The sequence below is a fragment of the Andrena cerasifolii genome, chromosome 5, assembly GCF_050908995.1.
Source record: "Andrena cerasifolii isolate SP2316 chromosome 5, iyAndCera1_principal, whole genome shotgun sequence".
Classification (NCBI taxonomy): Eukaryota; Metazoa; Arthropoda; class Insecta; order Hymenoptera; family Andrenidae; genus Andrena; species Andrena cerasifolii.
Genome location: NC_135122.1, coordinates 13369043 through 13382950, shown reverse-complemented (window position 1 = coordinate 13382950; position 13908 = coordinate 13369043). Strand labels below are relative to the sequence as shown.

The window sequence follows — 13908 nt, the reverse complement described above, 5'->3', positions numbered from 1 at the left end:
AAATTGAAGAATAAAAAGCTCGGGCAATTTGGTCTACCCTTCTAAGAATTGGACGCGTCATTCTCTGACCCTTCACGTGAAACAACTGCGCGCGTTAATACTGGAAAGAATGAATAATATTAATTCATAAAGAAACATTCGAATTCACAGAAAGCTTGTAAATCAATTTGATATCCCCCTTTTGTTACTAATGTTCGTCAAAAAATAGAAATCAGAAATCTCGTGAGAAACGTTTTTCATAAAAAAAAATATATAACAAAAATTATGTTAAACAATTTTACTAAAAATGCACTAAAAAATAATTATTTTATTGTACTGCAATTTCGATGGTGATATGTGAGTTTAAATAAAATCATACAAACTGTGATTACCCTTTTTCTTTACAATTGATTTGAACAATTCTACAGATTAACCACAGAGTTTGTATGATTTTATTTAAAGTCACGTATCACCACCGAAATTGCAGTACAAGAAAATAATATTTTTTTAGTTTTTAGTGCATTTTTAGTAAAATCGTTTGACATAATTTTGTTATATATTTTTTATTTTCTAGTTTTTAGGGTTTGTGGATTTATTACACATTTATTTTCATATATTTTTTTTTTTATTTTTTTTTTAAAGATTGTTTTGTCATCCAACCTACGCACGCATGCAAAGAAAATTGAGTTGCTAGATTTGAACCATACACCAAACAAACATACACCAAAAATACAGAGGATCGAGGCTAAGTAAAATCATTTAAAAATCAAGCAGAATCCTGATACTAACAAAAGGGAGTCCACTGTCCTTCTTCCAAGTGGATAAAGACTATCCCAGCAATCTTACTGCTCTTCTTCTTTCTTGCTTTCTGACGGCTACCGACTTTCGGATTCGATTGTTCGAGAAAGCGATGGATCAGAGCCACGAACAATGCGAATACTATCCAATTTGTTCGAACTGCATTTATCTCTCGGGAAAGTATCGAAGCCTGCAGAATCAATTAAATAATTTCGACGAAAGAAACCTTACATTCAAAATCCAAGACCGTCTTCCAAACATCCCTAAATCCAACAGAAACGCGCACTACGAGACTCAAGTGTTGCTCGAAGCCTTCCCTGCATCAGAAACGGTAGTACAAGATTACCACGTGGTTTCCGTTCATCATCGCCGGCTCAGAACGGCCCAGACAGATCACTTCACCGCGGTTTACTACTTTGAACCTTGACATTGCGGCTCTCCCGTCTCTCTGTCACGCCGATTGCCGTTGGACTCGTGTTCCAGTAGCCGTAGATCACCGCTGATGCTGACCGTCCGAGAAATCCGACGAGATTGGTCAGACGAAGTAGAAGAACAGCCATTAGCCAGAGTCGTTTGGCGGAAGGAACGACGACTTGGGGCAATTTGAGTGCCAATGCCTCCATTGTCATGTATTTCGATATTGGAGTCACTGTCGGTGTCTACTACATGGGAGGAGGGCCGTACTGTTTCTCGTCGATGGACGAGATCGTGGACCCGAGTTCCTCGATCACGAGGGACGTGCCCGAGGAAACGGGAACAGGGCGACAAAACAGTGACGCGTTTCGCGTGGCGATGTAGTGATTAATCGCCCAACAGCCATGGGGAATTTAAAGAAACGACGTCACGGAGGGCACGGGGGGTGGCGGATGTCGAGGACGCGAGCGGGATTTATATCATACGACGATTCGACAGCTGCGAACTGGAAACCACGACAAAAATAGGACCCGACAGCGAACCTGGATTATAGCTGTACGACGCCGTGAGTTCTGCGAGATTCCTCGCGATATTTCTACACTTCTTCCGGCTAACTTAATCCCATGGGCTCCAAGATGGAATCGTAGGATTGCGTAATGGAGTTTGAATTCTGGGCTCTTCTAACTAAAAAGCTTCTGTTTAGAACGGTATTCTGTTTTAATCGTACGAGATGGCGAGTGCGAACATCAATAGAAGAACTTGAAGAGAATGTAGAATTCTTAGAAAACACCGAGTCTCTTGGATGAAAGAGTAAAGTTAGGCTACACCCAGATGCTGCGCGAAATAAAGAAGTCCCTTTCGCAACGCTCAGTGAGCCAGCGTTGTTTGTCAGATTTATTTCAACCGTCTACTTGCGCATTCAGTGGACGATTCGAAAGCAGTTCGCACGTCGTGCCCCTGAGCACCTTTAGAATGTCTCTCAGCCCCCCTACTTTGCATAATTCGCGGAAGCGAACCTTTAACTCGTATTTTGTCCCGAATTCGCGATCACTACTCGGGACCAGGAGCATACGCCAGTTAACGAATTCGAATTCATCTCACGTGCATTTAGATTTGAATTTTGTTTGTAAGATCGCACTGGCCTTCATTCGCGTCTCTATACAGCCGTGAGCACGCATTAGGGGGCTGGTGTTACCGACTTCTAACAATGTTTATGAAGGATTACTGTCTCCAAGAAGAAGTCTGTTGAACCATTGTGGCTTCTCCCGTAAACGTGTAATCACTGAAGTGTTCAGAGATATTAAATTTCTGAATGGGGTACTTTGGATACTAGATATTCAGGGTCGCTTACACACGTCGTCGATCGTTCGCGGGTGACTTTAAGATTTTATCAGGATCGCGGGACAGGTTCCCCTGCTGAATTGCGAGTTAATCGCTGGCTTCTCCCTCGTTTCTTTCATCTCTTATCGTCGTCCAGCTGGCGCGCTTGTCGAAAAATCAAAATCTAATTACGACTTCTGTTGCTACAATCTTCTTTTACTTTTATGATCGATTCCTTCCTCCGTAGTTAATTTATTGGAACCGTCTGATCGTACAAAGATACGGTGATAACGTATCGTTCGTGCCGCGATATGCAAATTATTATAGAATACATAATTAGATATGGGGCGAAATTAGCAGGCACTCGTTAACTCGACATTGATATATGAAATACAGATAAACGAAATGATAACTCTCGCGCACGTAATCGAGCAATCCTTAATTATATACTGCTGCACAGTTCTCATTTCTTTTTTTAAGCTCGACTCCCTTTTTTCAGAAGCCACTGATCAGCTTTCGTACCGCGAAAACGGTTCCGCGGTTGACACTGATTTATTATTACTCGGGAAATCAGTTAAATTGCTTTATCGATTCGTTCAGCAGGGCGGAACGGCGAGCTACCAAGATTAATTCTATTCTTCATTGAGAGTTACAGTTTTACGGTACATCGATTAAGAAGAAGCTTTGCTTCGGACGTTTCGGTATAAAATTCTTGGGAAAGTTTCTTGCACATTGGCGGTTGATAGTACTGGTAAATGAACTTACTGGCACTTCACCGGAGGGATGGAAACTCTCGTCGCAGCGGAAAAGAGAAGCTCTAATTGAATCGAGTAATTTATTAATCGATAAGTTCACCGAAAATCACCGATAGCGATAGCTTCCATTCAGCTTTATCGAACTCTGATCCCACGAAAGCTCTAGAGCTTCGGGGCATCGGGATTCCAACGGTAATATCCAAACCGGTGCTTCTCCCCTGGCGAAAAAAAAAATCGAAGGCCCAACCACATGCACGAAACTGATAACGCTGCAGGTGCGCGGTGTCTCCGTAATCGACTCGATTTACCTCACAGCGGGCCAAAAGTTCCATCGCGAAACGTACATGGCCATGAAAGCACGTGGCGAGGTTGAAGCACGAGGGGATTGGCCCGCTGCTTTCCCCTACGCAAGCTCGACGCTGCTCTCTTCTGTGAACCGCCTAACTGGATCCAGTTCGCGCTCGACAACGCGCCCCACGTCCAGCGTGTCGCGACCCTTTCGCTCGGGACTTCGCGATTCCTGTCACGAAACGTCAATCGTGCTCGTCACACACGAGGAAAAAATAGTTCCGCCGGGATTTTGGCTAGCTCTGAGATTCCGAGAAGGGAATGGTGCAAGATATAGAACACTGAGCAGTGAAAAACACTGGCAGGCTTGACTTTTGTTAACTTTGTTTCGTAAAATTCTTTTCATTACTTAGCAGTGGGGACCAGGAACTAATCGTAAGATAGTGTAATGAATCGAATGGCTGGGTTGAATTGATTGGGATGAAGTTCTCGTTGAATTTGTCACAAAGTTGTGCAAAGTTTTACTAGGGAAACTATCTAGCATTGAGGGAGAAATTGTGCACGTGGGTTGAACCGAGGTGGTGGAAGATACTGTTTGTACTTTGTTTGTCTGAAAGATTGTGTAATCACCTCTTTATTTCCTTTTCTTTATTTCTCTGTGGAAATTAGGGAATTGATCGCAGGGGGTGTTGGAAATATATGAAAGTCCAGGGGGTTGATGAAGAAAAAGACTTTCGCTACCGGAAAAGATTGTTTTAGAAGCGAGTAGATCCAAAAGCCAGTGGTTGAAGTATGGCAAAATAGTAGAGAAAATGAAAGAAACGGTGGTGAAAGAGAACAGCATGACAGGTTTTGTTAAAGCAGTACCATTTCAAGTATTCTTATTCTGGTCGAACGGCACGTAGCGTCGTTGACCCCTTTCAGCGTGAAATTGACTATTTTAGTATATTTTTGCCCCACCGGTGGGACACAACGGTGAAAACATTTTTATTCTACTTCCTGTATAAAACATAGATACGTCGATCCTTCTCCTAGATTCTTCTTATACTCGTTAATAAAAATTCCGTAATAAAAATTCTGTCAAAAACCTACTACAATGTATTCAATATTCTCAAAGATGAACTTTCTGTCCCTCCACAGTCCTAAATTTCAATCAAACGCGCTTTTGTAACCCTTCCGTCTAATGGAGCCAGAATAGGGCCGTCGTTAGGTTAAAGTCCCTTAAAAATAGCCCGGAATTAAATATAAAGTATAATAGATAGCGGAAGCGCGAAACGCTTTATCCCCTAAATCATTCCATTGTCGCGGGTCGTTTACTCTGCGGAATTGCAAGCTCCGCGTTGGAAGTTCCTCTTCATAAAGTCGCAAACTTTTACTTTCCCTCGCTCCAGCGAAGCTTCCTTCGACTCAGTTACAGTGGACGACGAATATGTTTACACATCGGGTTGCTCACTTAACGCAGCCCCTTGTTCTTTTACTCTTGTTTGCCGAGCTTTTACTGTAATTCGTGGCAGAATACTGATATCGAGTTTCTTACGGCCCCGATACGCGTATCTTAAAGCTAGAGTCATAAGTTACAAGGATTCTCACTCTATTTCGCTGTTGTTACATTTATATCCCTTACTGATTCCGCTGTCTACCCTTTTCACTATGATTGAATCAGATAATTCCCTCGACCAGCACAGGTCTTCTAATTAATACAATTCAGATAATGTATTTTGTGGATTAGGCACCGTTGGCATCATCGTTCTCTAGAAGCTTTTGTACGAAAAGTATACCGAATGTACTTACTATACAATGAGTTGAATATCACGAATGAAAGGAGAGCTTCTTTTTTTATTTTCGTTCTAGTGGCCAGAAATAAGGAAACTGAACATATGGCAACAGACAGTATTATTCTTCCTCCACCCCCGTCACCTGACGCGTTGAGAGATAGCATGAAAAGAAGACAGCACCACCGCCAGTCAAGAATTAGTCTGAAATTCCGTTTTATCTTGAGATGGATCGACCAGCTCGGTTCAAAGAAAACCGCACCGCGCAAGTTTGGAAGTAGTAAAAGAACAGAAACAGACTCAGTTCTCAAACTTTATCTGCGTGGCCACCTTCCAGAATCTGCGGAAATTAATCTCCAGCGTGACCGGAATAAAGTTCCTAACATATTTTCGCGCTAATAGAGCCACGGATTTTTAGATAAATTTCGTTGATAACATCTCTGCCCCTCAAATGCTCACAGTCCAAGTTCGGCTCTAGATCTGACATCCATCCACGCGGAAGTAGGGGCATGGGTATTCGACCTAAATCTATTTGTGGCATAGTTTCGAATCCGCGAACCTCACTGGTGAAATTTTTGAAATAAATTTATTTATGAGGTAGATTTGGAACGAAGGATCTTCGATATTTCCTCTTTTATCTTTGTCCTCGTGTGTTGCTCCGGCATCGAAAGACCCCGATTTATTACGAAACTTGCGTCTCTGGAACTCCCGAGTATAAAAAGAGGGAAAGACGAGCATACTGAGAAATATTTCGATGGAACTTTAACATATTTTAGGAGAGTCCCTTTAGGGGTTTAGAGGAATACCATTACGTTCTTAGCCACCAACAACTTTGCCCCGCGTGCGGGACGCTAGAAAAGTGGAGGGACCGGTGACTAAGCGGTTCAAAGAACGTTCACAATGAAAACTATAAGAGACTCGACAACCATAAACAGTGCATTACGGTGGCAATAGCTGCGTTATCAAGGGATGAAGACAAGTGAACGAAACAGAAAGGATGGCATTCAAAGTCCCGTATTCGAGGACAGCGGGGTTGCAATTTCTGGTGAACTTGGTGAACACTCGTTCTCGGGGGAGTGTGAGGGAATCGTTTGTCTGCAAGGACAAGAAGGCCCAAGAGGAAACGATGAAGACGAGTGTCAAGATCCTAGGTCTGATTGCATGAGCTCGTATAACGTTTTGCATAATTAAAAGCTATCGGTCAATTACATCAGTGGAGACATACTCCACAATGGAAACTTTTCTAATTTATATCCACTGTATTGTTGCAAATTAGTTAAAATTACCGAACAAGATTTCATTTACAGAAATAAGGACTAATGCCACTGATATTTTTGAATCCCTCATTCAATATTGAAGTCTATTAAAAATTGAAGTAGAATGATAAGAACTTATGTGTCCAAAAACTATGCCAACACTCGTAAATTCCACCTCCAGAATTCATAATTAGAGATTATTTATTAGCCACTGAGTTAAACGATACAGAAGATACAGAGTATTGCACGATCATAGATAACGTTGCCAATGGATTCCGCATTGGTGCTTTTTTTTACGTGCTGTAGATACGTCGCGCGATGTACCATAAGACAGCATTACTACCCCGAGAGTGGTTGGGGGTGGGTGATCGTAGTAACCGGCGTTATGGTGCAAATTCTTGCCTCGGGAATTCAAGGGGCTGTCGGAGCCTGGCTGCTACTGGAAGGAACGAAACGATACCGACAACCCCTTTTCAACGTAGGTACGATATACGAGGGATCAACGATCCAATTTTATAATTTCAATATTTGACTGCACCGACTACTATACGACGAAATCGCTTAATAGAAGCCTGCTGTATTCGCCAGAAGACACTTTACAGAGGAAACTTTAGAAGTTGAAGATAGTTGACTTTTACCCACTAAAACCCCACGGCCACTATGAAATTTTTAATAATTTACATGTAAATATCTCTATTATTAAGGCCTGTTTATAAGGCTCGGACACCTATTTACTTATTTTCGACATAGATCCATCGTGCCAAGGCTCATCAAAATCGATGCCTATCACATGGTGTCCACCCCTTGTTAGTTATAAAGCGACAAAATATACTTACCTACCCCTTATCAAAATTTTAAGGAAACGCCTAAAACTCAGCCCTTTGTCCCAATATGTGGTGTTGCCACATGTAAAATGTGTTGTTCAGCTACTAGGCTTTGCGGTGTTGTAGTAAAAAGAAAAAAGAAACTGTAAAAAAGTACTTTCTACGCTTGTACTTCTTAATATTTGCCGTTTTAATTAGGAGTGCCAATGATCAGTGCAGTGCCAGCATTAGTGCAGTTTACCCTATGATGTTTAACTTTTCTCTTGCAGCTTTGGAAATTATCTGCCCTAATATATTAGCCTTCCTGACAACTGTGCAGAATATACTTTGCGTGATACCACCCGCCACGTTTTCACTCGTAAAGCGCACCAAAATTCCACAAATAAATGTAAACAATATTCCTCTATTGTCTGTATATTTTTGTACGTGACTCCTGAATTTGTCGCCAGCAATTCAAAGAAAGTAACCCACGAAGTTCCCTTCGCGACAGACCTTGGCAACTAGGGGAAAGCCTGGACTATGCTGTTGGAATATTTTACACAGGAAAGAGAGAAAAAAAAAACAATCTAGAGCACTTGTTCTCCAACTGCCGAACGATAACTGTAACCATTCCCGAAACGTTTGGCGGAAGTAATACTGGCCTGGGTTAAAAGTTCCAGCCGACTCATTATTGTTATTCACAGAGAACGCCGAAAACTGGTACCACTGCTTCATCCTGTTATTGTCGTCCCCATAAAAGCGACTCCTCCTGGGTCCGATTTATTCTTTTCGCCCGCGCGCCGGCTCAGCTCGCCCTTTGTCACGGCGCTCCTTTTGTCGTTCGACGTAGTTTGCTACTTGGAGTCGCTAATGAGCCCCGCTTTCTCTCCCCGTTCTTGCCATTACGCAAAGCATTGTTTAGAAGCAGTAGAATTCGCATAAAACCCCGCAGTTTGGGAGGTTTAAAAGATTAAAATTATGTGAAGGTCGAACTAATCTCTAAACTAAAGTGAAATTAAGGGAGGCCACTAATGAAGGCCTCGCTGATTCAATTCCTGAATGCGAAGCCATGGGAGTTGCTGAACTCTAAGAGAAAAGTGATCAGCAGGAACAGGATCGCCCGGGTAGGGCCGTTACGGCCGGAAGATGAAACGTTCCAAAGTTCAATCGAATTCTTCTCCCCCCAGCGGGTCCATTCTGTTTCGAAAACCAACAAAGTCCGTCTCGTCTGGCCGAGACGCCACTGGAGCTACCTAAGTGTGAAGTGTGTGGGAGAAGCTCTGTGAGTCTCGTGGCTATTCCAGCGAACAAATAGCCAGCGTGCGAGCTTTCGATTATACATAGATCTTGGAGTATACTTGGCTGAAGGTCCTCTGAGACACTCGAGCTTCTTGCTCGAATAGAGTCGCCGTGAAGACGGGTTTACGACTCCTGGGGGTCGTTGACCTTCCCTTTCGCCAATTCACTCTCCCTCTCATTCGTCTTCCGGCTTCAAAGGAGCATGGGATCTAAGCACACAAGCGATAGCCAGCCACCCTTAAGATCCTCTATAGGAGATCCTGATCCTGACCGTTGACAAGGGTAAGGAAGAGCTATGGAATGCGAAACGATACATAATAGCTGCAGCGTCGTGCGTTGGACGTTTCCCTTGAAATTCACCCTCCCACGATGAACGTTCGAATCTCAATTTCCGGCTGATTTGTTGCGGAAAGCATGCTCGCTGAAACTCTAGCGAAGTGTTGTTAGAGTTCCACTGTCGTGACGATTGTTTCGGTACCAGTGTGAGGACAGTTTAATGGTTACAGGCATTAGAAACTGTGATTTTAATTAGCTTGCTTCGACTTCGTGGAAGTAACTAGCTTTTGAAAAGTAGAGTATACGTATATCTCTCTCTGTATAGCGCAAAATGATGATAGTAATAGTGGTATTATGGTGTGCGTGTATTTGCATTTAGATAAGAAGGATGAAGTTCCAGTATAAAATTAACGAGAAGATCCCATTCCTCTTTTCTGCTGTAGCAGGCCTAACCTTTGCTCCCACTAATAAAATTAAAAGCGTCGTCGCTAAACTGTTTTTAGCTGGCGCTCTAAATGATAAAAATTGAAACACCTTGCGTATCTCGCGACAAATATATCTGCTTTCGCGGTGCCAAAATCCCAGGGGAAACGTCGAGGTGTGGATGCCGCGTAGAAAAACGACAAAATTAAGGAAGAAAGAGGAGACTGAATCTACGAATAACTCGGTTCCCTGCGAACGTGGGACGTTTAAGGCGGGACTATAGCGCTAACTGTTCCAGTGAGATTAATAACTAGCCGTTTTTGTCTTCTGAATTACCCAGTGTCTTTGTAACCGACCCATGAAAAGAATTGCTCAGGCAGGTGACGGATAAATTCGTAACCACTGGTTGTTCCTTAACAAATGTCTCCGACTGTATGTCTGCCATAATGTCCACAGTGGGCATCGAATAAAACTGAATTACATTACACATCTAGAACCGATTAACTCTAATCGATCCCCGACATTCTCTTTCATATTCCCAAGCTGACCTTCCTCTAATCGGGGATGCTGCAAATAACGCATCGACTCTGTTCAACTTCTGACTCCCGTTTATTTCCCCGCGCCAGTTGAAACATTTAAAGCAAGCACTTCGTTCAAGCTTTATGGCCCAAGGAAACGACGAAATCATTGAACCATTTGCCGCTCAAGCTGCATTCGTTCCAGCGTTCCCCTTTGTCTCCGGAAACAAACTGTAATCCCTGCGAGAGAAGGTATCCCCCAGCCGGTTGATCGATGTGCCCACTCAACGGATCGCGGCTCCGATCGCAGGAACGGTGAAAATTAATTAAATTACTCGACTGTACTTAGATCGGCCAATCGGTCCGGTCTGCCCGTCGCGGCTGCTAATTAAAGCGGTCTTAACCTCGATCGAGAGTCAGCTTCTATTTAGTATGGTTTGCCGATATTAATAGGCGTCTCGAGAAGACCGATCGGTCGTGGAAAACACGCGCCAAGGGAGAGCACGATGACTCGAACGATCGGTTGCAGTGACTAAAAGCAACAGCGACGACGCAGCGGCCAGAATCGATTCATCATCTGGGTTAAGGAACGACGATCGGATTGATCGCCGTTGAAATGGACTGGAAATCGTGGTAGACGTAACCGCGAGCATGAAACAGTGAACGAGGAATATCGATCACACCGCGATTTGGTTTTAACTGATGGACAGTCGAGCGTGAAACGTTTATTACGATTGCAAACTACGAACGTGAAATATGGGTGCTTGAGATTGAACGTGGTGCATTTGAAGTGGGTGCTGTAGTGGGACACGAGACTCATAAATCGTAGTTTGAACGGTGCGCGTGAAGTTCGCGCGAGTTCGGATGCGAATGGTGACTTGTGAAGTGTGCTTTGTCGCTAAATATTCGCACTTGTGTCAATATCAATGTACTTTGCTGAGTGCACATTATCTGTAACGAAGAGAGCTGATTACTGAGGTTTTAATTGTTTGTTTGTTTTTATTGTTTTCCTGTGTTTTAAGCAGGATGACGTTTCAAGCTTATTTTTGCTTATATTGCCCAACGAACTGTAGTCCCATTTTTTTATCCCTCCTCTCTCCTTCGGGTCCCAGCAGCGCACCGGGAGAAAGGTGGTCTCCCATCTTTCCCCAGTACACCGCCCCGTGATGCTTAACTTCGGTGATCTAACGAGAACCGGTGTTTTCCATCACGGCTACGGCCGCTGGTAGGTTTTAATTAAAATGGGATGTTGTGGAAGCGACTGCAGCCCACTCCAGCCAGTGTCTTCAAGCAAAACATCCGATTAAGGGAATCGCTATCTAAATCGCTTGCCACTCTCATCAATCAGGAATAAGCTGTTCTGCGAAGCAATCTGTCAATCAGGATGAAAAGGGAAAGGAGCTGAGAGCTGCGAGAATTACACTGCCGATCAATTTCCAAGGATAAGCGGAAATCGATGTTTCGTTTTTCTGACAGAAGATTCGTGGGAATTCTTTTCTTGGTCATGGGTACTTGACAAATTGTAGAAACAATTGAACTTAGAGATGAGCGACGGCAATGTAATGGAATACAGTATGGCTCGAGCCATACGGGAGGTCGAAATTTTTTGCAAACTTTTTCGCATGGTCTCGTGCTTTTTTTACCGAGCATGTCTTTTAGGGAACAATCTTTGAAAAACGAGAACAACTGACTAGGCTAGCGACTTGTAATTACCATCCGCTGTCGCGAAAGTCGATAACGACAAACTGCGTCTACTTTTCTATGTTCTTACCATTAAAAGAATCCTACCTTTTTGCAGGATGGTTGGGCGCAATGTCGACGGGAGTTGCTCTGCTGGTTTCGCCTGTGACGATAGCATTCTGTCGAAGGAAGAGCACCAGGTTGACAGCAGTGTTGGGTGGCCTCGTTACTGCGCTCGGTTGTCTCTTCACTTCGTTCGCCTCGCAGTTCCATCAGCTGTTCTTCAGCTACGGCACCGTTGTTGGTGAGTCGAGCCAGGAGTGCAATGATAATAGCACACAAAAGTTAGTCTCCATTCGCACATTTACGCAGAAAGGAGGAAGGAAGTATTAAATAAAAATGAAATGTGAAATGTTAAATAAGAATTAAATTGTTTGGCCACCCTGAAGTATATATTCTAATTTTACCAGGAGTTGGTATAATTTCGCACATTACTTATACTGAAAGAGGTAAAAAAGAAACTTTTGGCAATATTGGAATAATTTATGCGATATTAGATATTGGATTAGAAATAGATACAAGAGTTAATTTTACCTCAGCACGTACAATTAGGTACTTTCAGATGATTAGCTACATATCACGGTTCAAAATTGATTATAAACCCTCAAATCTAATATGAAATGATCCTCGGAAGTCTCAGTAAGTCCCCTTGAGATCTTGATACAAATTACCATTAGAAGCTTCGAGGTAGTACAGCATTTGCAATAATCGATCAGAATTCATACGATGGCATGAGTCAGTAACTTTCGGCTATTACCCCCTATTTTGCGTTCCATCTACAAGTGAGGGAGCATGACTGATGTTATTTCCACCCCTAAGAGCTTCGAAAAAAGCGAAACTTCCGGATAACTTCTTGAAGGATAGATCACTTCACGCGAACAGACATTGTGGAATTGAGATAGTGACGAGTTCATAGGACAGCTTCAATTATTCTGCGCAGGCATCGGGGTGGGCATGACAAGAGACTGCAGTACGCTGATGGTTGCGCAGTATTTCAAGAGAAGAAGGGAGCTGGTGGAGATTTTCATCGTGTCTGGAAGTGGCCTTGGTATCGCTGTCATGTCAGCTTTTATAAAAGGAGCGATTAGGTATACGCTGAACATTTCAAACTATTAAACTGTGTAGTTACATTGTGAAGCTCGATTTTATTTAACTTGCACCCAATTGAGTCGCTAAGAGTTGTTCGATTAAACGATGACTGGAAAATTAGTAATACAACGTAAATTCCTCTGAATTCATTCTTTCAGTAAGATTGGTTGGCGTTTAGGTCTCCAGGCAGTGACCGGCGTGGTTTTTCTCACTTTTATCCTGGGCACGTTCTATCGAAGCGCGTCTCTGTACCATCCACAGCGCAGGGCGATCCTGCACTTGAAGAATCAGAAGCGCAAGATCAAAGATAAGAACAAGACCGACGACAGGCCACCCTTCTTCGACTTCAGCACGCTGAAGAGCAAAACCGTGAGAATACTGCTGGTGTCCACTGGGATATCCGCCTTCGGGATCAACACTCCGATATTTTATTTGGTAAAATACCAGATTTTAATATTCCTACTTCTGTTTCCAATGGAAGAACAATCCGATAACTTCACTAAAAACTTTCTTCTTCTAAGCAGTTCATTTAGTAGAAACCAGAGAAGTACGCTCAAAATCCACCTTCAAAGAACTGCTCCGAGGAGAAAGAACTATCGCCTGAATGTAATTCTCTAGATGAGCTTCATCCTTTTAAGTCTCTTATTTAAATGCAGGCGCATCAGGCTGAGGAAGAAGGTTTAGGTGATACAGTGGTCTTGCTCCAGGCTTATCTGGGCCTGGCCTGGACCCTCGGCTGCGTGGCCTTTGGTCTTTTGGTTGTTCATCGTAGCGTCGAGTGCAGGATCGCGCGTCAGTATCTTACGCAAGCAGCGGTATTCGTCTGCGGGGTCTGCATCCTGGCACTGACAGCCGTCCAAGGGAATTATCACGGATACGTAATGTTCGCCTGGATTTATGGTACGTTACTTCGAACTTACTTTCTGAAATTTGAGTCCTCTGTGCACACAGAAGAGTCTTGATTTTCCGCAGGTATTTTCTGCGGTGGTTATCACTACAGCCTCAAGATGTACACCTATGAAAGGGTGAGAGCGCGGAACTTTGCAAGGACCTGGGGTTTCGTGCAGTGCTCTCAAGCCATACCAATAGCCATCGGAGTTCCAATTTCAGGTAACCGAATATCACTCGCGCCAGGAAACGGAAAGGGGAATAATGGAATTATTTTAATATCGAGGAAC

General features: G+C 43.3%; 1 protein-coding gene across 2 annotated transcripts in view; it reads left to right on the top strand.

Moving 5' to 3' along the window:
• The window catches only part of LOC143368907 (uncharacterized), a 48098-nt gene that overhangs the window by 31380 nt on the left and 2810 nt on the right, over positions 1–13908 (top strand). For both annotated transcript variants that reach the window (XM_076812117.1, XM_076812114.1), the window contains exons 2-6: positions 11700–11885; positions 12582–12729; positions 12889–13165; positions 13387–13630; positions 13703–13840. In XM_076812117.1, coding sequence (XP_076668232.1) covers positions 11700–11885; positions 12582–12729; positions 12889–13165; positions 13387–13630; positions 13703–13840 — 993 coding nt within the window. The remainder of the gene's footprint in view (positions 1–11699; positions 11886–12581; positions 12730–12888; positions 13166–13386; positions 13631–13702; positions 13841–13908) is intronic.